Source organism: Cimex lectularius, unplaced genomic scaffold (genome assembly GCF_000648675.2).
Source record: "Cimex lectularius strain Harlan isolate CLEC.00 unplaced genomic scaffold, Clec_2.1 scaffold26, whole genome shotgun sequence".
Taxonomy (NCBI): domain Eukaryota; kingdom Metazoa; phylum Arthropoda; class Insecta; order Hemiptera; family Cimicidae; genus Cimex; species Cimex lectularius.
Window position 1 is genome coordinate 2,211,584 of NW_019392721.1, and position 26,713 is coordinate 2,238,296.

At 35.4% G+C, this 26,713-nt stretch overlaps 1 protein-coding gene across 1 annotated transcript in view; it reads left to right on the forward strand.

Annotated features, from left to right (window-relative positions):
• The first annotated feature begins 4,586 nt into the window (after positions 1–4,586).
• The window catches only part of LOC112126812 (protein pangolin, isoforms A/H/I/S-like), a 65,688-nt gene continuing 43,561 nt past the window's right edge, over positions 4,587–26,713 (forward strand). Inside the window, exons 1-2 of the mRNA XM_024226662.1 lie at positions 4,587–4,998; positions 9,728–9,800. Coding sequence (XP_024082430.1) covers positions 4,849–4,998; positions 9,728–9,800 — 223 coding nt within the window. The 5' untranslated portion in view covers positions 4,587–4,848. The remainder of the gene's footprint in view (positions 4,999–9,727; positions 9,801–26,713) is intronic.

Genomic DNA, 26,713 nt, shown 5'->3' on the forward strand with positions numbered 1-26,713 from the left:
CCGAGCTTAATAACATAGAGGGGAAAAAAATTGTTTCCAGTCGGACAGTGCGAGACGTTAGTAGCCACGAACCGATTAGCTGTTCACACTGTTGAAAGGAAGACCTGAGGTCAATTATTGTCGGCCCTGGCCGATTTTGCCTGGAGGTTTATTTTATCCAAAACTGGGACCGCCTGATTATAGTGTACGTCCCACCAGTCCAGGACTGAGCAAACACACGGGTTTTTTCCCTTCCTATAATATTTCGTCTCCTTTTCCTCTTCCATCTCTACGCCCCCTCTGTCTCGAAAGCCCTCTCTCACCCTTCTTGTTAATCAAGTTGACAAGGCAAGTATAATTTAGCTAAACGTCACAACATGTTTATTTTTGGTTGTGATGTTGTAAGGCGAACTCTTTTCCGGCGATTCCAGTTTTCTTGGAGAATATAACGAAACCTTGATATATTTTGGCCTAGTGAAATCCATCTTTAGTTACAAAATTTCATTGAAAACAATAGAAAACACCTTATTTTACACAGAAAACAAACACTTTGAGTGAGTACAAATACTTTGAGTCTAAAATTTCTAGCATTGTATAAATTCATTTTGTCACATCCCATATATATTTGTATAATTTAAACAATGTTTATAAATCCCAGGCTCTGAAGATGATCTCAATAAAGATCGAAACGTTGGCACGATACGGAAATTATTTTTCTAAACCTACATCACACAAGACCGCATCTCACGATCTCTAAATAATAATTAACGGTCACTAAATTCCACATATTTGAAAACAGTGTTGATTACTAAATTCACTAGTTTTCGTGGTCCGTTTGACCAATTAATATCATTCAATTAATTAAGGTTTTTAGTTGATAAAAAAAGTCAGCGTCACGGGCGGGATTCGAACCCACGACCTTCGGCTAGATAGGCCGCTACTCTACCACTTGAGCTATCATGCAAGCTAAAAACCTTAATTAATTGGTCAAACGGACCACAAAAACGAGTGAATTTAATAAGTTGAAATGAAGTATATCTTCACTGTGGCCATTTGTCGCCGAGAATCAAATAGATTACACGACATTTGAAAAATGGCAAAAAGGAGGGAAAATTCAAAAGGTGGGGTTGAGATGGGAAGTTAGCGTCCGAGTGGATTGAAGTCACGATACCTCACGTGGTAGAGTAGCGGCGTAACTAGTCGAAGGTCGTGTGTTCGAATCCCGCTCGTGACGCTGACTTTTTTATCTCAGCTAAAAACCTTAATTAATTGAGTGTTGATTATGTCGGTTTTACTTTAAGTAAAATATCACGGAAACCACATATTGATAAAATCCTTAACAAACTATAACCAATATGAACACTGTAAAAAAAATTAAAACCTACAAAAAAAACCTGATATCACCTTAAAACTTGTTCATTCGTTAGTAATGACATATATTTTTACAATTTAGTCGACATGAGTGATCTCAACTATATTGAAAAATAAACTTCATAAAGCACAAAATACGTGCAACCCTTATATCCTTAACTTAAAATATGATTGCAGAAAATATGATATTTTTGTTTATATTAAAACTGTTAAAAATTAAAGATTTACAAATCTATTCCATAGCAAAATTTTAATACAAAATACTAGAAACTAAAAATCCTTCATACATTGTTTGATTCACTTAATCAATCTACCAAAACACAGAAAAACCCTCGTAGCCATCCATGTCACTTCTCTCTGCCCGCCCTCCTACTCTCATTCACTCTCTCTCTCTCTCTCTCTCTCTCTCTCTCTTTCTCTCTCTCTCTCTCTCTCTAACTGTCACTATCACATCTCTTTGTCCGTCCCCCTTCCTTCTCTCTCACTCACTTTCCTAATGTCACTTCTCTCTGTCCATTCTCTCTCTCTCTCTCTCTCTCTCTCTCTCTCTCTCTCTCTCTCTCTGTCTCTCATGATTAATAATTGAATTTATATCTGTCAACTATTTAAACTATTATAGTGAATTGTATGTTACTTTGCAAAACTTTGTAAGTTCTTTTCCGGATTTGTTTCTCAATAGATTTATTAGAGTTTTTTAATGAGGTGATAAAATTTAATTTTATACGTATGTTATCTACAGCATTGTTAGTAAATTTGGAAATTATATAATTTCTTTCATTATAGATTTATTAGAGTTAAATGAATAAATTAGTAAATTTTTATGTGTGGTGTTTAGTGACCGTTAGCCAATGATTATTCGGAGATCGTGAGATGCGGTGTGGTGTGAAGTAGGTTTTAGAAAAACATTTTCTTTATTGTGCCCAAGGTTTCGATCTTTATAGAGAACATCTTCAGGGCTCAAAATGAGCACTCTCAACATGACAAGAATGACACTTTTTCACGGAAAACAAAAACTTTGAGCGTTGAAGATAATCGCAATAAAGACCGCACCTCACGATCTCCAAATGAGTAAATTTTTCTTTAATTATTATTACTGCTCCACATTCAGCTTAAATTTGTTTTTATTTCTATATAGCGCACGTAAGTATATTCAAATTGTAAAATGTTCGTTTCTCGTTGAGTGTAAGAAAGATCTATTTATTCTGGCGATGTTATTCAATAATAATGTGCTCTTCATAAAACTGTAACTTATAAGTTTAACTTACTCTCACTTTACTCATTTACTTCATTGTTGATTTTGCAATACTTAAGTCTGATAATAATACTATAAACAAGTATTATAAGTGTAATTACACTTTAAGTGGAAGATATGGAGACTTAACTTTTGCGTGCATTTTAATAAATAAATTGTTAATCTCTCTCTCTCTCTCTCTCTCTCTCTCACTCTCTCTCTCTCTCTCATACACACACACACACACACACACACGCACATGCACACACACGCACACACACGCACATGCACACACACGCGCGCGCGCACACACACTCACTCACTTCATTCCGTCCGTCCACCTTCTCACCCCTTCTCTATCTCACTCTTTCTCTCTCTCTCCCTCTCTCACACGCACACACGCACACGCACACACACGCACATGCACACACACGCACGCGCGCGCACACACTCACTCACTTCATTCCGTCCGTCCTCCTTCTCACCCCTTCTCTATCTCACTCTTTCTCTCTCTCTCCCTCTCTCACACGCACACACGCACACGCACACACACGCGCGCACACAAACTCACTCACTCACTCACTCACTCATTCACTCACTCACTTTCTCACTCTCACTTCTCTCTGTCCGTCCCCCTTCTCGCCCCTACTCACTCACTCACTCTCTCTCTCTCTCTCTCTCTCCCTTAAGAAAAAGAGCATGATTAAAATTGAATTTATTATATTCTGCGTGTATTTTAATAAACAAATTGTCAATCCCTCTCTCTCACTCACACACACACTCTCTCTCTCTTTCAAAAAAAAAAAAAAGAAAAAAGCATGATTAAAATTGAATTTATTATATCTGTCACCAGACCGTATCTCACGATTTCTAAATAATTATCTGTCAAGTATTCAAACTATTAATTGTAATTACACGTTAAGTGTATGAAATATCCTAGAGTCCTAACTTTTGCGCTTATTTTAATAAATAAATTGTTAATTTCTCTCTCTCTCTCTCTCTCTCTCTCTCTCTCTCTCTCTCTCTCTCTCCCTCTCTCTCTCACTCTCTCTCTGTCCTTTCCTCTTATCGCCCTTATCTCTCACTCACTCTCTCCCTCACTATTTCTCTCTCATCGCTCTTTCATCTATGTTATATAACACCATTATTATACTCACGTTTAAATTCGTAAATATGAAATCAATTATTAAAATAAAAGCTGAAGAAATTACGGAGATAATCGTATTTCACTAATACACAAATAACAACCGTCCTAATTAAAATCTCGTTTTGTTTTTAAGCGTTACGACCTAGGAAATATTCAAAATTTCTTAATTTGGCAATTAATTATCTCTCCTTGTTTAGATTCGCTCTCTCTCTCTCTCTCTCTCTCTCTCTCTCTCTCTCTCTCTCTCTTTCACTCTTTTATCTATGTTATTTTTATATCGTTCCCCCACCTTCGTTATAATTAAGTTTAAATTCGTAAATATGAAGCCAATTATTAAAAATAAAGTTTGAAGAAATTATGAAGATAATCGAGTTTCACTAACACCCAAACAACGATCGTCCTAATTAAAACCTCGTGTTGTTTTTTAACCTTACGACACCCAGGAAATATTCAAACTTTCTTAACTTAACATTTAATTGTCTCTCCTTGTTTAGCTCTGTGTTATTTAATTATAATTAATTTATCATTTCTCGCAGGATTTTTGTTTCCAGATGTACTTTATGTGCTGTCGGTTTATTTTTAACTTTTTTAAATTTAACACGTCCTTTTTTGAAGGGTTTTTTCATTGTCAATTCTTCAATTTTGCAAATAAAATTATTGGAAAAATATTAATTGTTGTCGGTATTGGGGGCGGAAGGGTGGCGTCGGTGGAGGGTGGAGGTGGATGTAGATGCCGGGGAGGAGTCGTGGGGCGGTCGGCCGTTTCCGCCGTTGTTCGCCCCGGCTCGGCCCAGCTGCCATTATCGGCAGGCGGACCATTGGGAGGTCACTCGAAAGCGGCAATCCGATTGGCTCCGAGCGGCGAGAGCGGAAACTGAAAGCGAAACGACCGCCAGACCTCAGTAGTCACTAGGATGGCATCAGCCGAAGTCGCTTCGTGTCTATCCGCCGGACGTCCGCTTCTACCGGCTTCACAGCAGCCGCCTCATTAGTTTGCGTGTGTTGTGCCGGTTGTTTGTGTGACATGAGCCGTTTCGTCCTTAAATGCTATGTGATCGCGAATCGGGGCTGATCTGTCGTCGGGCGCGTGTGTGTTTTTGTGCGGGCGTGTTTTGAAAAAATGCCGCATGTGAGCAGCGGAAGCGGCGGTGATGATTTCGGGAGCACTGATGAAGTCAAAGTGTTTAAAGACGAAGGCGAGGACGAGAAGAGGTCGTCGGAAAATCTGACCGAAGAGAAAAGCAGTCTAATTGATCTCACCGAATCCGAGGTTTGTCACGTGTTTCTTTATATTTTAATCCTTTTTTAATTGACTAATCACGTTAAAAAAATCTTCGACGAGACCAGGTTAAATCTATGTAAATCTTGCACGCGTTTTTCCTCATTAAAAAGAAAATCCTACGGTTTGTTTACTTCTACGACCTATCCGTATGAAACATGATTTATACTTACAACAAAAATTCAGAATTTTACCATTAAAAACACAAAATATAACCAAACAAAAAATGTCAAACCGACATGATTTGGCCCGCCAAAGAAAAAAACGCGGGCATCATAACCGCCAACAAAATCATTCAAAAAAAAACCACTCATATTTTTTTACCAATTTATTTACATTATTGATGTTAAACTCAAGGGGAAATACAATAAAAATAAATAAGCTGCCAAGAGAAAATAAAAATTAATTTTTTAACTAACGTCCGGCTTTTTCACTGCCTTGAATCCATAACCTTTTTAAGGTAGGTTTCCCTAAATAAAAAAAAAAAAAACCAAATTGCATATTTACATAAAATAACAATTAATAATTCCTTTGAGTTGTTTATAAATCGAAAAATAATGAAAACGACGGTTTTAAGGCTTTTTTTATTGGGAAATTTCAATTTGTTTGGAAGCATTTGACACTTCACGCTTAATTGGCCACTGTTTACCAACCTGTGACGAATCGAAAGAAACGTACCTTCAGGAATTTTAATCCGTTTTATTTATTCATTTTTTTTTGTAATAAACCATACAGTTCGTAATATTGATAGATTTTTAATTAATGAGTTAGAAAAAAAAGTTTATATATTTTTCCGACTTTTTTTTGTTGTCGTGGCTAACCTGCTAGTTTGACAGTTCACACCAGAAATGGCTAATGTTTACCTTGTGAGAAAGACATTTCGTGGGGAAAAAACACATTTTATTCTTTATTTAGAGGTTTTTAAAACACTAAATTCACAGTATCGAGGCATTGTTACGTTTGAAAGACATTTTACGCATTTTTCTAATTTTTAATACAACACAATATGAACGTGAATAAATTGGATCCATAACCTGTTAAGGTATGTCGTGAAGGTCAATAAATTGCATTTCTCTTTTGAAAATAATTATTGCAAATAATGTACTTAGTGTATTTCAAATTTAAACATTGTTACGAAATAATTAAGATTTTTTTAAAAAATTGTTTTGAACCGTGTCATTTTGCTATAAAATTTGCCAGTGCCTTACAACCAGGAAGAATTCTGGACAAAACGCTTTGTCTTTTCTTCCGATTTTATCTTTTATTTTAACTTTTAATTCAAGATTATCCTTAATATAAGGAATCAAAACATTTTTTAACACACGTCCGACCTGATTTTGAATGTTTTAAATCATAACATTTTACACTTTTTTCTAATTTTTAATACCACATAATATGAACAAGAATAATTGGATCTATAACCTGTTAAGGTATGTCGGACCCCGAAATGTCAACAAATTATCATTTCTTTTACAAATAATTTTTATATGAAGCTAATTGTTTTCATATTTAGAATTAGAATTTTAAAAAAAGATTTATTTAGAACCATGGTATTTTGTATAATTTGCCAGTGTTTGTAAACAGAAAGGCCACCAATTCTTCTTAACGAAATCCTTTTTTTTTCTCTCTTCGTTTTGTCTCTTATTTAAACTCTTAATTCAAGATTATTAATCATATTTTAATATTAGGTATGAAAACATGTTTTAACACATATCCGACACGAGTTTGAATGTTTTGTATCAGCCTGTTAAGGTATGTCGTACCTAAATGTCCACAAATTGCAATTGCTTTTACAAATAACTTGTATATTAGTGTATTTGTTTTTATATTTAAACATAGTTACAAGAGAATTAGGATTTTAAAAAAGTAGGAATTATTTTGAACTACGGTTCTTTACATAAGAATTTGCCAGTGTTTGTAAACAAAAAGACAAAAAATCTTCAAACGTATCCCCTTTTCTCTCAATTTTGTCTCTAATTTAAACTCAAATTACAAGACAATCAATATGAGGAATAAAAATATGTTTTAACACTTGTCCGACGAGAACTTGAATGTTTTGAACCATAACCTGTTAAGGTATGTCGTACCTAAATGTCAACAAATTGCAATTTCTTTTACAAATAACTTGTATATTAGTGTATTTGTTTTTATATTTAAACATAGTTACGAGAGAATTAGGATTTTAAAAAAGTAGGTTTTATTTTGAACCACGATACTTTGCCACTTAATTTGCCAATGTTACAGAAAAACACCAATTTTTCTTAAGGAATCTTTTTTTCTCTCTTCGTTTTTTCTCTTATTTAAGCTCTTAACTCAAGATTATGGATCCATCTTTTATTTAAGGAATAAAAAACGTGTTTTAACACACATCCGACAAGAATTTGAATGTTTTAAATCCTGACTAAGGGTTATTTACGTAAAAAAATTAAACTTAACTTTGATAGTAATAAGCTTGACATATTTTAAATTTAACCAGTGCAACAAGTGAATTAGGATTTTGCTTGAGGATTGGTTTTGAATCTTAAGCTTTATAAAAAATTTTCTAGGAAGAGATATATTCTTTTTAACAAAACTGCCCTTTTTTCATTAAATTTGTGTAATAAACACTTAATTCAAGTCTATCAATGAGTCTTTAATATATGGAATCGAAGCTTTTTATTTTTAACACATGGTCCGACATAATTTTCAACGTCTTGAATTGTTCCCTGTTAAGGTCAGTTATACGTAACAGTCAACAGTTCCATTTTTCAATTACTAATAATTATCTTAATGTGCTTGACTTAATTTAGATTTCAGCGGTGTTACGAAAAAAATTAAGATTTTTTCAAAAGAAGGATTGATTTTGAACCATAGTACCATAAGGATTTTCCAGGGTTTCTATCTTACCAGGAAGAAAAAAATTCTTCCTAACTGAAACACTTTTTTCTCTCTTAACATTGTTTCTTACTTAAGACACTTAACTCGAGAATCGATCCTTTTTTAATATTTTGGAATCAAAACTATTTGCGAACACATCAATCTTTTAAAGTTTTCCCTGTTAAGGTTTGTTAATCATAAAAGTTCAGAATAATTTCATATTTTTATTAACACCTTTTAATTAAGTGTCGCAAATTGAAAAATAAAATAAATCCGGTGGCTGTGAGTTCTTGGAAAAGAAGGGTTTGTTTTGAACCGGTTGACTGTTGTTGTCACCTCACGACAGAATTGGCTGAAAAAATATTCCATTACGAAAATAAAAGCCGGTGTATTTTTCGCAAATTTTAACTTATGTAATTACTTAATTAATATTGATCAGAAAAATAATTTTTTAACACGAGCTCCGACATGATTAACAATAAATTGATAACATGTTAAGGTTTTTGTCTTCGATAATCGAACTAATTTCCTTTCATAATATGTCAGATTTCATTAAAAACGTGTTAAAACTCATTAATTTCTTTGTATAGACACCATTTTCTGGCATTTGTAGTTTATCCAAGCATATTCACTTTAAGGCGCCAAGTAATAACAAACATGCATAACTCATTAGGAATCAATCAGGTTTAAAACATCAGGATCTTGTGTGCTAACATAGGATAGGTGGGTTGAAGTGAAGTTAGAGAGCTTAGAAGAAAAGAAAAAAGTTCCAGCCTCCTCATTGCTCATTCAGAGACTGGTCAAGAGTTACGCAATAAAAATAAACGAACAGTTACTCATCAAAGCAAAAGTGCACTGAGGTTGCGACAATGTTGATATCACTACTTTGATAGGATGACTTTTTTGCGATGGAGTCTGGAACTTTTATCTTTTCTTTTGAAGGTAATGGCGTGAAAAGAAAAAGAACGAACTTGGCCACAGTGCATATATCATTATTTTGATAGGCTAATTTTTTTTGGAGGGGGTCTGGAACTTGGCCATTTTTTTCACGATTCGGTTTTAGTTGGGGTTTCTTCTTCTTGGATCCTGATGAGTGGTGAACCCATAGTTCGTTTTGGTTTGCCTATCCTTGCGGTTGTGCAGTCTTCTACGAGTTGTGAGCAGGCTGTGGCAACTTCTGAAATGGCTTTGATCTCTACGTTGTTCTCGGATATTTATCTGATTGGCTATTATTTTTAATTGATTTAGCTTAAAATGTTTCTTTTAAGGAAGCACTCTTACTTTCATTTTTAATATTGGAAAAACGTTACTTTGACTTTGTTATTCGTAAAATCTGACTTGTTGGCGGGTGGGCTCTATTTTCGTTTGCATAAAAAATGCACTGAAAACAGAAAACAGTGTCAATATTTTGATATCTGCACATATGAGTGTTTATCAAAGGGGAGGAAGTAATTCTAGATTTATACTATGGGTCAAAGCGACGTTCCAATCTAAACATCCGCCCACGAGGGTATTCCTTTCATTTTTACACAGATTCGTCGTCCCCCGAGCAATTGATGACAATTAATCTCAATCCGTAGTTGATTAATTCAAATTCAAACGATAGACACCACCGGTAGCGTTCGCCAGAGGGTGGTGACTCGTAAGGTCTGAGAACTTCCCCGTATTTGTCTACCTGCTACCTTTCTCCATTGTTCACGATAATCCACCGGCCTTACCGTTGAACCCACGTCTATTTTAAAAACGGCAATTAAAGCCTGGCTACCCTGAAAATCCTAGGGCCTGGACTGTGCCCTTCTTAAAAACTTAATTCCTCTGGACCTTTGTACAGGTTAATTGAAAATTTCCTTATCGTTTGTTCCAGGAAAAGGTTGTTTCTGGTCAAAGCTACTCCTCGAACAAAAATGCTACAAGAAATGATATCAGTCCTGTTTTCGGTAAGTACACATTATTATTTAATTTTTATAAATGTGTGGTGATTAGTGACCGTTAATCGATAATTATTCAGAAATCGTGAGATGGGGTCTGGTTTGATATAGGTTTCAGAAAAACATTTTCTATATTGTGCCAACGTTTCGATCTTTATTGAGATCATCTTCAGGGCCTGGGATTTACAAACATTGTTTACATTTAACAAATACATGTAGAAAGTTGGCACGATAAAGAAAATGTTTTTCTGAAGCCTACATCAAACCAGACCGCATCTCACGATTTCTGAATAATTAATTTTTATAGTTTAACAAGTTCTAGTTAATATATAAACCATTATACTAAATTATGCCTGTATTGTATCCACAATATGTTACAGTACAACTTAAATTTAAATTATGCAATAATTTGTTGATGTGATGAGCGATCGAGAATGAAATATTTGAGAAAAACGCCTTTTCCTTTTTTTGCCGATGTCTGGTCATCTTCAGGGCCTGGTTGAATTACAAAACTTATGTTGATTTGAAAAAATATAATAGAAATGTAAATATAAACTTTGAACTAAGTATTTCACATTCACATAAAGTGTGGTGCTTATTATTGAACAACCGGCCACTAAAAAACACACAAATATTAATTTTTCTTTACACCATTGTAATATACAAAAAAATCGTACTTGGGTCATCTAGGTTAGTCTGTTCTTGCCACATGATCAGATGCAGATTTTTATTTTCCCAACGAATACAGCGAGACTAGGCGGACCATGATGGTCAAAGGCTCCTCTTACCCCTGTTTTAAAGGGCTATCTTTGCATAAAAGGAAATAATTTATATATGTAGCCTAATTTTTAATTTAATTAATTTTTAATTGTCTGATTTACCCTGATCCACCTGTTATCGAATATTTTGAAGATTATAACTCCCCCCCCCCAAAAAAAAAAAAATCTTAAGTGCATGCTAACCAGGTTAATCAAGATCGTCAAACATATTTTCAATAAATGTATACAATTTCTAAACGTCTTGGTGGCAAATTTACAAGTTTTTCAAAATTATTTCGAATTAATTATGCGGAATATTGTAAAGTCCAAGATTGTTAATTGTCCTTAGTTTATGACCGGTCATCAGGCCTATGCGCAAAAAATGGCATTTTGTGAAAATACCCAGGTATATAAAATGAAAATTTGTTAAGAATTTTAAAAGGGTTCTTGAATATCCGGTACGCTTATTCTCGCTGTTGCAATTTTTTTAGTACAAATCTATCCTCTGATATAACTATTTTCTGATTACTCTATGCTTATTCTCAACAAAAAACTTAATTTAATACTTTAACACGTAAAAACACAAAAACTAAATCTATAAATTGTGGTTTTTTTTTTTAAATTATTTTTCTATTCGTCAAACTGGGCCAATAATTTCTGTCTTCCTGAGTTTAATATTGTCTTGTTTTTATTGCAGTACAGTTTTAATGATCGTTCGTAATTTGCCAAATTTTAATACACTAAAATAGAAAAATTTCAAGGTTTGTTCCTTTACCCAAATAACTAATTTTCTGGTTAAGTTAGAGAAAATCCAGCAGTTACTATATAATGAAAAATATAGTAAGTTGAACCTTAAACCGACAGTACTTTCATGGGAACTTTAATAAGATCAGTTCCTTTATTCCTTTACCTGTTACGCCAATAAAACCGTCAACCTGCAGTTTTATATTTCTTAATCTGATGCTAAATTGTTGTCGGTAAACCCACCTTGTAAATCATCGGGGCAAACGGAACCGTCAGGTGTTCCATGAGTCCTGTTTAGTACCGCTATTTCGTGATTTTTAGTTTTATTTACCGTGTATTTTTTTTAAATATTAGTGAAATAAATAGAAATTTTGACTTTAGGGAACAACTAGGGCTGAAGATGTATGGAAAATATTGTAAAGTCTGTTTTAATTACAGTTTTCTTAATCAGAGTTGTTTTTACTTCCCGTTAATATCAATGGTAGAGTAATTATCCTATCGCGGTTCATGTCTGACAGTACTGTATAACTTAACGCAGCTCTGTAGGATAAGAATTGAAACAGAATTAGAGTCAATTTTGGATTTAAAAAAGACGAAAGCTTATCAGATCAATTAACAATGAAGCTATTCTAACCAGACCAATCTGGGTTTTAAATTATTCTTCAAATTTTGTTTAAAATAACGATAATGGATAACATAAAGCATAAATAATAATGCAAGAAAAGGTGTTCAATCCCAAAGGATGATCAATAATGAATCTTTCGAAATAGAATGAGTCGTTCGCCCTGGATTAAAGTTCCCGAATCATGATTGATATGCACAGATCGGATCGTCTAGATGTATCTCGGAGCTGATAACATGAGGTCATTTATTAAATTAAATCTAACACCGTGGGTGTGAAAGGACCAGGATTGTGAAACGGCCGAATCCGGGCGGCTGAAGAGGACGAGGATCGGTTTCCTTTTGGACGGTAACCAGGAGGTGATTAGGTGCCGCTCCACGGGCCGGTTCTCCACTTTTCTCCACCTATGAGTACGATTCTCTTTGTTTGGCCCTACGTTATCAATGTGGATAGTAGGCCGGCGCAACAGATTTCTCCACTCCTCACCCTCGCCGTATCTCCGTTTCATCTCCCGTGCTCAATCAAAACATTAACAGACCATTAGGGCCTAGGGGAATCTTTCGATATCGGTTAATCGGTTGAATATTCAAATGGATACTGAGAGTGAATCCGTTGGTCAGTTAGAAAAAAAGAAATCTGTAATTTTATTCATTAACCGATGATTTAGTATTTTATAACAACCTGTCAATTTTTAAATTAACCCTCGGGCCTTATTTCTTCTAAATAAATGCACAGGCTACCTGATTCGCTTCAAAATCAATCTCCTTTTTTGAATGGTTTTAAACACTCACAGTTTATACGGGCGCATAATTTTCCATAGATTTTGCAACAGCATTTGATTTTTAAAACTTTTTTTTTCATTATATTTTGATCATAAGATAAATCTATCCAATTTATGGTAAGATATCTTTAACGACCATGTGGTGGTGTCCGCAATGGCTTTAGAAATGTGCAACTAAATTACTGGGAACTTATAAATTCCATGAAGTGACAAGTATACAAAATTTCGGAAATGCCCGCCTCATGGCTGGACGATCAACTCCGCGAAACGTCACGTATCTCTTGAGACCTCTATTCCCTCCAGGCAATTGACAGTTCCTTCAATCCTACCGATTTATGAAAAACTTGAAATTGTAAAGCCTCCTCATTCATGCGTTTATACTGGACAATGTCCAGTGGACATTGTGCCTAGAAGGGTTACACCACCAGGTTCCCCGATTGCCTGCGCCGTAGAAAATCCTCAACGTGGTTACCCTGATAAAAAAACCTTATTAGATCAGACAGCCAAGCTGCCATAAACGCACCAACGCGTAAAAATGTCACATCTGAAATAGCCAGCGAATGCATTGGAAAACGGAAAAGGCAATAACTTTTGTGCCAGAATACAAATCAGTTTTGTGTAATGAAAATGCAGATAAATTGGCCAGAGGATGATCTGCAAGACCATAGGCAGACCGAGAAACTTCTACTTGGGATAACAAAGACGAATATAGAATCCTCCGTGTAAAAATGTGTCCACAAAAAAAGGAATAGTGGATGAACTTGAAACTTGAGAGGTGCCAGACACAATCAATTATGATGAAACCTTACCAAAGCGAACACATTACTACATCTAGAAGCAACATACACGACATACATAAATATAAACTTAGCTATGTTCAATGATTTGAACCATTTGTAGGTTGTTCAATGAGGATGAAACCTACACCGATATGATCTTAGAATACGAAGCAATCATCCAATAACCTAGTGTATATAATGTGTGGTGATTAGCGACCGTTTGTCGATGATTTGTAGATGTGTCATTCTTGTGTGTCGTATTGAGAATCAACAGCAGAACAACTCTCAACACGAACACAAGAATGACACAATTACGCAGAAAATAAACATTTTGAACCCTGAAGATGATCTCAATAAACGTCGAAACGTTGGCACGATAAAGAAAATGTTTTTCTGAAACCTACGTCACACCAGACCGCATCTCACGATTTCTGAATAATCTAGTGTATACAGAAAACCTAGGCAAAAGAATTTCAGCAAATGACATTGTCCTTTGTAAGACAAGGATCGAGTAGATTAATGAACGGAGGATTTAGGAAGTGTAGAGTAACCCATAAGGCTCCAGTGCTTGGAAAGTACCAACCTAGCATTCAATCATGATCGTCCCTATCCAACACCGCCTTAGTCCACATTCTTCTTTGTGCTGTTTTTAACTCTTTTTCTCTTAGCCCAGTGATGAAGTAGCTACCAAAAGGCAGAGTACTAATTTCAATATGTCATCCATGCCACACCTTTTTCGCAATTAAATCCCAAAAGATAGCAGCATCGTCAAAGTTATTTACATTTTGTAAACCAATTAGCGTGAATTCCGATATCAGGGGTAATGGAAGAATATTCAATCCGTATAGAAATATGAGGTCAATTAAATTTGGATTATTTTGGTTATTGAGGAGGCAGATAACCGTTACTACAGAGGTACACTGAGCTTAGTAGGTTGTTTGGTTGTTGGCAATAATGTTTTGGTCTGTGTATTCTCACTCTCGTCGACTTGAGACCTGTGCGTTGATATCCCCTTGGTCTGTACGGACCCTTGGTTTCTCGCCATCTTCATTGCCATATAATAGTGTATTTATTTGGTGTTTTGCAGTGTTTTGTGTAAAAATATCGCCGCTTCAGAACATCATCATTGTCCGAGGACTAATGTGATTTCCCACAGGAACTTAGTAACGCCGGCTAAGACGAACTTAATGCTTTAATCGAAAATAATCGTCAGTACACCACCAGTCATTAGCGGAATTGCTCACCGCAAAGTGTAGTTTTCAATTTCCAGAAACTTAGGCTGTGTTAGCCGACTCGATACTCGAGTACCTCAGTCAGTACTTGTCCGACAGAGATTTCAGAGACCGCATTTCTGTTTGTGATTTGCTTTCAAAGCGCCAAGATAAGGATCCATTTCTTAGAAGCCAAATTTACTTCCATTAACTAATAAGATCTTCAAGGCATTCAATAAAATATTCAGAAGGGGCTTTCATTTTGCTTCATAACTGATGGTTCATATAAAGTTCACGTAGTACAATATAATATATATAATGTGGCTGTTATTATGAAAAAAAAGAAAATTAAAAAAAGTATGCGGTAAAATTAAACAAGGGTTCATTTTGTTGGTGACATGGCAAAAATTATCACACCCACGCCGGCCATGGCGCGCTCTCACTACAGACTTGATTCAAGTCGATGAAAAATTAACCATAAATAAAATTCTTTACAATATAACACGTGTGGGGGAGGAGAATACTATTTGTAAGATTTTATTATGAAACCGACTGAAAGGTGGCAGGAAGTTATAAATAAAAGCGAATATTACATCAAGGTAATGTCCGTGTTTATAATTTGAACAAATAGCAACATTAATTTCATCATTACCCAAACATAAATTATTCATATTCGTTGTATGCTTTACCCAACTGGGTTATGTCGGGTGAGAATTATCAGAATTTTCGTCAAATAATCTTTTACAGTTAACCTTTCATTATCGAGACAGGTGGTGGAAACAATATTTACCCTTGTTAGTTTTTCAATTAGCATTTTTACGAAACAGCTTGTAATTTTGAATATAACTTACTTTTGTCGGTTGTACAATAAAATAAAATAAATAAAAAATACATCCCTTTGAAGAAATGGCCAATACAATCCCACTACTACAGTGATTGTGATATTTTCATCCGTTTACATATAAAAGTAAAATTTTAATTTTTTTTGGGGGGGGGCAAAAAAACGGATTTATCATTAAAGATAATTTGCAAGATATTTGCAATTGTAAGACTTAATTATCTGGCCTTTTCTTGCCGTTCTCATTATTTTTCCGTACCAATTTGTAATTTTTACGTGAACTAATTTTTGAAATGATAAAACTGTCTATGCGCTAAATATTAAATAGTCAACCCGTAATACTGCGGATTTTCTATCGAAGATAAGCCGGTGGATGTTCTTGAGAGAAAAAGTGCTGATAGGATCCGGCGGACTGGTCTGATAGGAAAATACTCTTAAGTGTAAAGTACAAAGTGGTAAAGTTCAATGATACTCCAAGTTTTCTTTGGAAACAACACCTCAGAAAGAAACGTCCGTAACTGGTTTCTCGACAGGAATCACCGGGCATTAAAAAAAAGTGATATAATGGACACTAAACGTGTAGATTCTGCTGAAGTAGAAGAAACCCAGTCACAATTATTAACATTCTCAGTACCTACCTTTCTCCTCATGAAATAATGTAATTTTTAGATGGGTTGAATTCACCGGTCATTACAAAGCAGAGGCACAATAGATCTTGAAAGGCGCAGATTAGACCCCGAATTTTACAATTTACGTTCCGTTCTAAGTGGTTTGGTCGGATCTTGTTTTATTGTTTAATTTTCACAGAGGCTGTAAAATCCACGCTCATTTTTCCCTTTTTAATTTATCTCTGCTACAGTCATTATATATAATTTAAAATAATTTATAAATGGTGCCGATTATTGAATCGTGTTAGGGTTAGGTAGAAAGGCTCTAATCTAATTTGTTTCTTTGTAATTAAAACTATATATAAATAAAAGATGGGGAAAAACTCGTTTACTCGTTATTCCAATAAATTAAGTTTAATTTTTAATTCTGTCCGCCTGTTTAAGTTAAAGATAAGAGATAAAGAGGGTAAAGGGAGGAAAAGTAATGCCATCCGGCAATTACGAACTGACCCATCCATTATTGGACGATTAGCTAAAAGATGTGAATCAGGATTTTGTAATTACAGAGGACGGAGACAATAAGTCTGTCTGAAACCAGCCACTAAGCAGACTATACTCGTTCGACCACTCTATTCCTTTTGAATTATTTTACGCGCGTCGCCGTCTACTTCGTCCTTCGGCTCATTACCCCCGCGCCGTATTTATGTTTCGGTTCAATCCGAGAGTTCGCCTCCTTTATGTACACATTTTGGCAGGTTTATTGCCAGAGGATAGGAGCCCTCTCAGCTCCCCTATAAACGGTCCGACTCCGGGCTTAATTGTAGGGCTAAAACCGCGCCGGACCCTTGAACCCAAATACATTTCCAACTGATTTATTTTAATAACCGGCCAAAACCATCGGGCCAAACGAAACCGGAAAGAAATTAATTGGACGCCTTTCAATTTACGAGATTTTGAAAACAGTACCGGAGATAATTTTGCCGATGCCCTCCCGAGGTCGCATTCGTTAAAATCTTATGGATCGTAAATAAATACTGAGAAAACCCATTATAGTCCTATGTGGAAAGGAAATCCGCTTAATCCTCGTCATCTTGACCTATTAGATATGTCTAGTTCACAAAAAACTTATGGACTGGACAAAGCATTAAATAATAAATAACTTATCTGTTCAAGTTGTCTTACAATTAATACAAAACAAAACGGAAATTGTATTATCCTGAGGTCGAATCATAGCTTTGCCATTGGATCCTTTGTGTCAGTTGTGTGTATATTTCTTAACCAAATGTTTCCTTTCTTGCCCAACATTCTATCTTAGTTCATAGATGTGCTGGTTGTTGATCATTTCTATACTTTACCTTTGACCTCGCTGGTTAACTATTTCCTGAGAAACTCTTGTAAACTATGTTCTATACTGATTTACATTTGTTACCCCAATTATATAAATTACGAGGCTCCTAATAACATTTAAGTAATCTAGATGTATCATAGATTCAATCCAGCATAAAGATATACGCTGTAAAGATCATTTAGATGTAGATTCTTGCAAGTAGGAAAAGAAAAGCCACAAGCAAGATATCTAAGGAGCCGCTGGCTAACCAACCTATGGAGGTATATGAGCCAGTGAGGTATATACGTAGAGATATAACAATAGATATCACAAGACCTGGGGAAACAGAACATCCCGATGATATTTTGGGTGTACGGACACAGAGGAATTTTGGCTAACGAGAAAGCAGACAGACTGGCCAGAGGAGGATCTGCAAGGCCTTGAATCTATTCTTGGAATAACAAAAGCAATTTAGAATCCTCCATCGCAGAATGGATCTAAATAAAATAGGAGAAGTGGATAAACTCTAATGGCGCTATACACAGTAAACGTATGATGAAACAACCCTCACCAGACTGGCAAAATCACTGCTGCAATTGGAGAGGGCTAAACTCAGAGGAGTGGTAGGACTACTAACCGGTCACTACCATTTGGGAAAACATCTGTACAACATGGACATATACAACGATGATCCCATCTCCCATCAGATTAGGTAATGAAGAGGAGGAAACAGCCATCCATATCATCTTCGAATGCGAGAACAGCTCAATGGAGATTTAACCTAACTTATAGAAAAAACATAGGGAATCAAATTGCAGCAGCGACAGTCAATGACCTGATACTTCTAAGGAGAAGGATTGAGTCTATTGCACTCAACTAAGGAACTAGGAAGTCAAGGCAAAGTACAAACCCCGTTTCCTAGTATGCTTATTACCATACCGTACCATATCAATAGATATCTCACAGGTCGAGGTGCTGAAGGTCATGTGGCCTCCTCAGTTATCCCTATCCATATAGGTAGGCCAAAGTTATAGCGTTCATAGAACTTCTTAATTGCACTTTGATTTAAAAATAAAATTAATACTGAGTATATTCCCAATTTATGACGTGAATATAAAATATGATTGTTTACAAGTTTCTGTCTTAAAGCCTGTTCCATCTCGTTCTTGACAAGCTACATCATTATTTTAGTGGTTGTTCTGCATGGTACTTGTGTTCGGATATGTATATCGACGTCTATTCTCTTATCAAATTTTAAAAACTACGAGTTTTTTGTTCTATTCTGTTTATATGGTCGTTTTTTTGAAAATAAATTTTCATCCAATTGGCCATCGTTTCTGGTTAATTGCGGTTTATAGTGTTCGAACGTTCCCTATGAAATTAAATTGAAATTTGTTTAGTAAATGGTCGATGGATATGAGATTTGACCTTGGTTTAGACAATGGTGCAAGGACAGACGACAGTTCCTCTCCTGCATATCGTCTGCATGACAAATACTTTCCTTTCAACACCTCACACCTTTTCCTCCCTTTCATACACGACCCCTCCCTCGGTTCTGAATGAATACGGATTCATTTACACGCGACCTGTTCAGCTAGGAATTTGACAACCTGAAAGGATTGGGTTTGAAACGAAACGAACCGCTGAGAGGATGTTTAGGGGCCCCTTGAGTGCTGTGTCAGACGGATCCGCTAATCACTATTTCCTTATCTAGCCTTTCGTGTGGGGGCCGATTCCAACTGCTTACCTCCTCAAATTCTCTATAAGACACTTCCTGGTCTAGCGTTATCATTGTCTCGAACACATTTTTATAGAAAAGTTTCATCCATTTGATATCCAGCGGGCGGGGATATTCTGACCTTCACACTGTAATCTATGTGATGTGCGGAGGTTAGCTTGCACACGAAACAGTTTTTGCGGTTTGCGGTTCAGACGAATCTCAACCCGCGCGATAATCATTTTGGCTTTTTTTTCAAAATTAGCCCTTTATTATTTGACTAAAGCCGTGTATTATAAGTTTTTGTTACTAAGGATAAATTTCAGATAAATATTTTTCAAACTACCCATTTTTAAACTTTTAAATAAAATTTATTGCAATAAAACGCATTCTTTGGCGCAGTTTAGGATAGAATAATTCCCAAGGAGTTCAAATCAAGTGACATACACCAACAAAGTGTGTAGGAGGATCAGTCATGATCCAGTTTGATCATAAATTAATTAAGTTTTTAGTTGAGATAAAAAAGTCAGTGTCACGAGCGGGATTCGAACCCACGATCTTCGGCTAGATACGCCGCTGCTCTACCACCTGAGCTATCGTGACCACAAAAATGGCAAAAAGGAGGGAAAATTCGAAAGGTGAGGTTGAGATGGGAAGTTGGTGCCCGAGCGGATTGAAGTCACGATAGCTCAAGTGGTAGAGCAGCGGCGTATCTAGCCGAAGATCGTGGGTTCGAATCCCGCTCGTGACACTGACTTTTTATTTCAACTAAAAACCTTAACTAATTCAAAGATATTAATTGGTCAAGCGGACCACGAAACTAGTGAATTTGATCATAAAGCTCTCTTTAAACCTCTGTCCAACTATTGCAAACTATTCCATCTAAATTTGACTTTTGCCTATCCTCGCTTGTCTAATAGATGCTTTTTACCGATTTAGTTATATCACATTATTTCACAACCCTAATTAATATATTACATATCTTCGAACATCACACTAATGAGGCTTGAATAGAGCCCAATACCTATTTTTAAAGTAGATTTCTAGAATTTTATAAATTCTAGGAAATAACCATATTTTATGGCCCTGTGGACAGTTATTTTATCTCAATATCGTTTATTTTAAGCTTTCTTTATTCCCCAAATGTTCAAGAGCAGAGAAAACATTTCGAACCTTGTTGACCAGGCAACCCCGAGGCATTCTTCCTTTCGAAGGCAGGACCCTTCCGACCTTGTGAACAAACGCTCATGTTTTTTTAAATATAATGAAAAATCGGTCCTTCGTTCGATTTATTTAAATTTAGAGCTTATTTGTTTATTTTTCCAAAGGGCTGTTTGAAGTGGGCCAAAATGTGTCGGCAATACGTTTATTTTAACTTTTTATTGTTCAATTAACCTACTCAAAATATAAAAAAAATTCCTTTTAACAGCTTATATTATTAGTTCAAAGGTAGACAATAAAGTCGATTAAAATCCTTTTGTCATTTTAATTAATTAACTAGAGCTTATATAAAACACATTTATCCGTGAACTGAAAGTTCATGAAGTATTGTATAAAATTAATTTTGAATTTTACGTTCTGCTCCACTTAAGTTGTTATATTTAATATTAATTTCAATTAATTATTCTTTTTATGCAAGGGCTTGGTTGAGATAAAAACAAAAGAGTTGGTGTCCGAGAGGATCGAAGTCACGACAGTGGTAGAGTAGCGGCGAATTTAGCCGAAGGTCATGGGTTCGAATCCCGCTCGTGACACTGACTTTTTTATCTCAATTAAGGCCTTACATAGAAAGAATAATTAATTGAAAGAAGTAACTTGGTCAATTGACCACTAAAACGTAAATGGATTATTATTTAATATTAGTGTTAGGAGAAAAAAAACATTTTCAAGGAGTCTGATCCCTTTAGGGATGCATATTGGAAAAAACAAATCAGTTTTACAAGAAATTTGTAATAGTTAGAACTTTAAAGCATAGGAAAATTTCCAACATTGTTGAATTCAAGTGCTTTTGCACCGTGTCAACGCATGGTCTCGCTGTTACTCGGCAATAATCGTCCTTTTTCTGTTGGAGGGTGCCACCGTGTTTCTCCGGGACATTGCACCTTTATTATTGAATAAAATAACTGTAACATAAAGAAATGCTCAAATTTTCCTGTCAATAGTAAATTTTTTTTTGAGATGATACCTAGTGAAAATAGCTTGATAGATTTTATTACAAATAAAATAAAATCCATTTATTTTCAGTATGATAAGGAATAAGTAAGCATAAACATTTCAATCAATGGTTAACTCAGTTTTAGTCTAAGTTGTTATTCAGGGTTTTATATTTTTACTCTAGGCCCTGAATGACCTGAGTAAACATAGATTTTCATGAATCAAGTCGATGTTGAAACAAAGTTGTGAAAAAAAAAAACAAAGAAAACGATAATAGCATTATATCAATTACGCATGCAAACTATTCGTCTGTGAGAGGAGCGATGATAGGCGTCTGTTGCTTCTGAAACGACTGTACTCCATACCATCAAACCCCAAGCATATAATTACAGACGGCTCTTTAATCTATCAACCTGTTCCCTTCTTTATTGTTACAACACGTTAGGCCAACAATTTTTTTTGTCTCTCTCTCCCTCTTTATGTATTCTCCCCTCCTAGTTTATTAAAAACAGGTGCCCATTTTTCGACTTCACACTCAATAGAATATAATAAGATTGGTATTGGTTTATTTTTGTTTCTTACACTGCTTTGTCGCTTGTTTTTATTTGCTCTATCGTGTATGGATTTTGCAGTATTTATTTCCTTACGCTTTAACGTAAGGTTTTTTCTTTCATTCTTGCCTTTGGTTAACGTTTAATACCTGGAAGGTTTTCCTTACTTTCGAACCAATTAGAAGGTACATTACCTGTCGAGCCGATCCGGAAACAGAGTCTGCTTAACTGGCGTCCTGCTTAAAATACCTTTGGGGATAGAAGGTCTTGACAAGTTTTGACGAAACTTGACAAGCTCACAAAAAAGGCCCATTTCGGTGAACTAATGCCTCTTTCTAAAGAGTCCGCAGAAAATAATGTAATATTAATAGTAACATTCAATTAATTAAGGTTTTTAGTTGAGATAAAAAAGTCAGTGTCACGAACGGGATTCGAACCCACGACCTTCGGTTAAATACGCTGTTGCTCTACCACTTGAGCTGTCGTGACTTCGATCCACTCGGACACCAACTCTCATAAAAATTCACTAATTTCGCGGTCCGCTTGATCAATTAATTAAGGTTTTTAGTTGAGATGAAAAGTTCGAATCCCTCTCGTGCCATTAACTTTTTTTCATCTCAACTAAAAACCTTAATTAATTGTAGTCTCATAAAAAGATTAATTTCAATAGTTTTCATTTTTTAAAAAGGATTATACTCAATTTACATAATCGAAAATCTAAATTAAAGTAAATTCTTAGTAATAAAATAAAATGAGAAAAAACCAAACGAAAAATGGGAATGTTTTACAAATCGCGTGGAAGGAAAAACAAATTGTCAGAAATATTTTCTAGTGAGATTTCCTCTTGGGATTTTGTCAAGCCATTTCCACTTCTCGTCATTTTCAGTTTTGGGCTTATATTTCTCACAGGCATGACACAGACATTGAAGATGGCGAGAATTTTGTTGGTGTGCGGACTTGAGTTTCATATTAAGAAAAACTAAATATCAAAGGAAGAAATTCATTCACAGACACTTTTCCGGACAAATCAAATCAATAAATAATTTAAAATTTCTTTCATTCTTAATTACGTCACTATATTTATTTGATGGCTGCATGTAGTTGTTTTTTAATTATTTTTCAGGTAAATTCAGAAACGCTTTTATTTGCAGCAAACTAAAAGTTTTTCTGAATTTACCTGAAAAATATATATAATGAGGTTCCATCGCAAAAGGGTACAAACCTTAAAAGAAATATTTAGTCCTTTTCTATTAATTATAAAGATAAGAGCATTAGCCATATACAAAAGTTAAAACATTACAAATCATGAAAGGTAAAACAAATTTGCAGAAATGCTTTCTTGTTGGATTTCCGTGCTTTGTCAAGCCATTTCTCCTGCTCGCAATCTTCATTTGTAGGCCTGTATTATAACATCGTAATTATACAGACATTGATGATAGCGAGAAGCTGAAAGGCCAAAACAGTAAGGACAGGCTAACATGATAGGAACGATGAATCTTCAGAAATGTTCTCCTTTCACAACTTTAATGTCATATCGTGATTGGAACAGATTAATTTATTTGGAAAGAATGACTAAATATCAATGTTCAACTATCGAATGGGAAAACCGGTACTTTTCAGAAAACCTAACAAAACTCATTTAATTGTGATTCCAAAATCGGCGTACTTCCAAAACGGTAATTTTTGTAAATTTTTCCTAAGCAGGTTTTAATCATTTTTACGATTTTATAAAGATTTGCCTATTTACTTTTTTCGCCTACTGAAAATTCATGTGCGTCACTTGGCAACAAACTTCTAATTTGTGATTTTTCTAGTTTCTCCATTTCAAAAGAGCGAATATATTATGTTCGTCATTATCCAATGTATTAATTGCATACTCTTAATGATATTTACAAAATCTATCAACGAATATGGCATATTGGATATGTCATGCATGGATTTTGGAGTCTGTTATCTACGTCTAACTAAATAATTTTCCAAATTCCATAGTTTGTAAATTGCTTAAAAATGTTCGATATTTTGGCTTAGTAGAACATAGGAAAACGTTTATATTCCATACTTCAACAAAGCCATTTCCAGCTAAAGGGGCTTGAGCTTCATTGATTTGCCACAAAGTGTACGGGTCTAATGCAACAGTAAGGTTTCGAAGCTGAAAAATTGAGTTTTTTTACATTCAATAGTTAGACATTGTAGGGACGATATTTATTCATAATTTGTTGAAGTCGTGAGGAGCGTCAATAATAAGGTAGTTTAGAAAAATACCGTTTTCATTTTTTTTGCTGTCGTTTCGACCTTTATTCGGGTCATCTTCAGGGTATAAAGTGTGGTTCTCTTGTAGTGCCATATTGGTTTTGTGTGAAAGTATTTTGGATGTGTGTGATATGACACCACAAGAATAGAACCACACTTTATATCCTGAAGATGACCCGAACGAAGGTCGAAACGGCGGCATGAAAAAGTTGTTTTTCTAAACTACTTTTCATTTTGACCGACCCTCACGACTTAAACAAATTATGAAACAATAGGTCACTAAGAGACACATATATTCATAATGTGAATGCTTTTTGGAGAGGGACAAAACATTTTTATGTATGTCGTGTCGAATGCATTAGATGAAAGCACTGGATTCTAACCCGGGACCTTACCGTACAGCGATTTACGCCGTTCAAACCACCGGCGCCCCATAGTGCAATTAATGATATCATTGATACTTTTAATGTATAATTGTTTAACATTAGGGTTAGACAATTTCTTAGAATTGAGTCGGAAAAAAATTATATTTGGGTGTTTCTATGAATGGAATTTCTTCGGTTAAGACATTTAAGACGAGCTTTAAGATAAGGGTTTACATTTCTGCAGCATAGTTATTGTGGGGAGTTGATTATCATAGGGGGACGATCCATCAAACAGTATACGGCTCTTGGCTGACAATCCAGGTAGGCTGAGTTCTTCCGAAGCAATCTGGATCCGATCTCTCTCGCCTTCTTTATCTAATCTCGCCCTTTCTCGGTCCGGGTCGCTATTTCCAGTAAACATACGTTGTAACTTTGCTTCGATATTTATATAGCGAGTAGACGGGCTGGAAATCTACATCCAAATGCCTTTATTAGGCTCTTTGTTAAGCCTTGACGGACGGATGAGCTCCATATGCAAAACAAAACTCCATAATTGGACGGTCTCCAAGCCTGCCTACAAGCTCGCCATTTGCATTCAACAAAGGCCATCAGTTATAATTTATGTCCTTAAACACTATGTAACTCAAGCCTTCCCGTAATTAAAACGGATGTAATAAAAGCTAAGTGTGTGGCTTAACCGCAAATATAACCGTAAAATTATTTAAAATCTAAATTAGATGTTTCAAGGGTTATTAAATTTTATGCGTTTCCTCGGTGAGGATGGCATAGGCGTTTAATCCTGGGTTCAAGCAGCTTTTTTAATTGGGACAACGTAAGGTGGTTTAATTGTTGAAATTATTCAGTCCTAATTGTTGTTTATATTTTATTTTAAAGCCTCCAATAGAAAGCCGAGAGTATTTGTTGTCCAGTGTCGTTTTACAACACAGTAAAACAGTTGGTGTTTAACGACCGCTTCGGAATCGCGTTAGCCGGCCCAACAGATTCAACAAGAGACCACACATGCCGACCCTCAGAAGATTTAAGGCATAAGTATAATAATATCGCCGAAGAGGTAAATCTTGAATTATGTTTATGCTGGGAGTAAAACTTTTGGTGGGCCGGTTGGTAGAAAAGGAAGGAGAGAATACGGGAGAGCGAGGTGGAAAAAAACGAAGACTTGAGGCCAGTGTTACAATGGCTCGTTTGGACACATTGTGACTGGGCGTACCTGCTCTCCCTAATCAGCCTGTTAGGTTGGTTCGACTGGAAATAAGCCGACCTGGCACATACAAGCGGGTCTGTATTATCTCAGCTAGTCTCCCTGCCTAAATCATATCTCTTATGATGGTCAATTTCGTTGAACAAACCGCGCATTATTCCACAACATTAATTTTCAATGTAGGTGTGCTTTGAAAAGATTTATAGTTGAGCGAAATCTTAAAATGCGGTCACAAACTTACTACAATAGAAATGTATTTAAAACTAGTATAATAACAAAAAAATGTTCTGCTTTCATAAATCAGCCTTGGAAGAACTACGTTGTTATTAGATCGACAAAATTGATGACTATATATGTAACATTAACAGCCTCTATGTACATAAATACATAAAACATTGAATTACTAATGCTAACGAACTACTCATAAAATTACGAGCCATTAGCTTTATAAAATGATTTATTCAAACTTACGTTCTACGGACGATATTGCGTTTCTTTGTAGCCTTGCGCAGTACCTTAATCCCTTAGAGTAGTTTTCACTTAAACCACATTTATTTTACTTTATACTTCTGTATTGAGGATATATAATACCTCAAGAAAACTCATATTTCAAGGACTTAACACCCATTGATATCGATACGTCAGGGAAATAAGCATGGTGAGGCAAGGTGTGCACTTGCTTTGCTGATCATACTCTTATACTCTGCCAACTTTATCATGGTCAAAGTTCAGCACATTCAAAACTTGGTTCAAATTATGAACCAGGTTCCGGTGAACCAAGTTTAAACCGTGATTGGTGCAAAACACTTCCTTTTAGGAAAACCTCTGAAAAAATTTGTTACGATAAACTTTCAATTGATATTGATTTTGTGCAATTCCACAAATATGCAATATTAGGTGGCAGTAGAAGAAAGGGAGATCACTGATGACCTCGAGAAAAGAAAATTTTTTGTGTTCAGAAAAAACACATCCCTTAGGCAATTTATATAAGTGGTCAA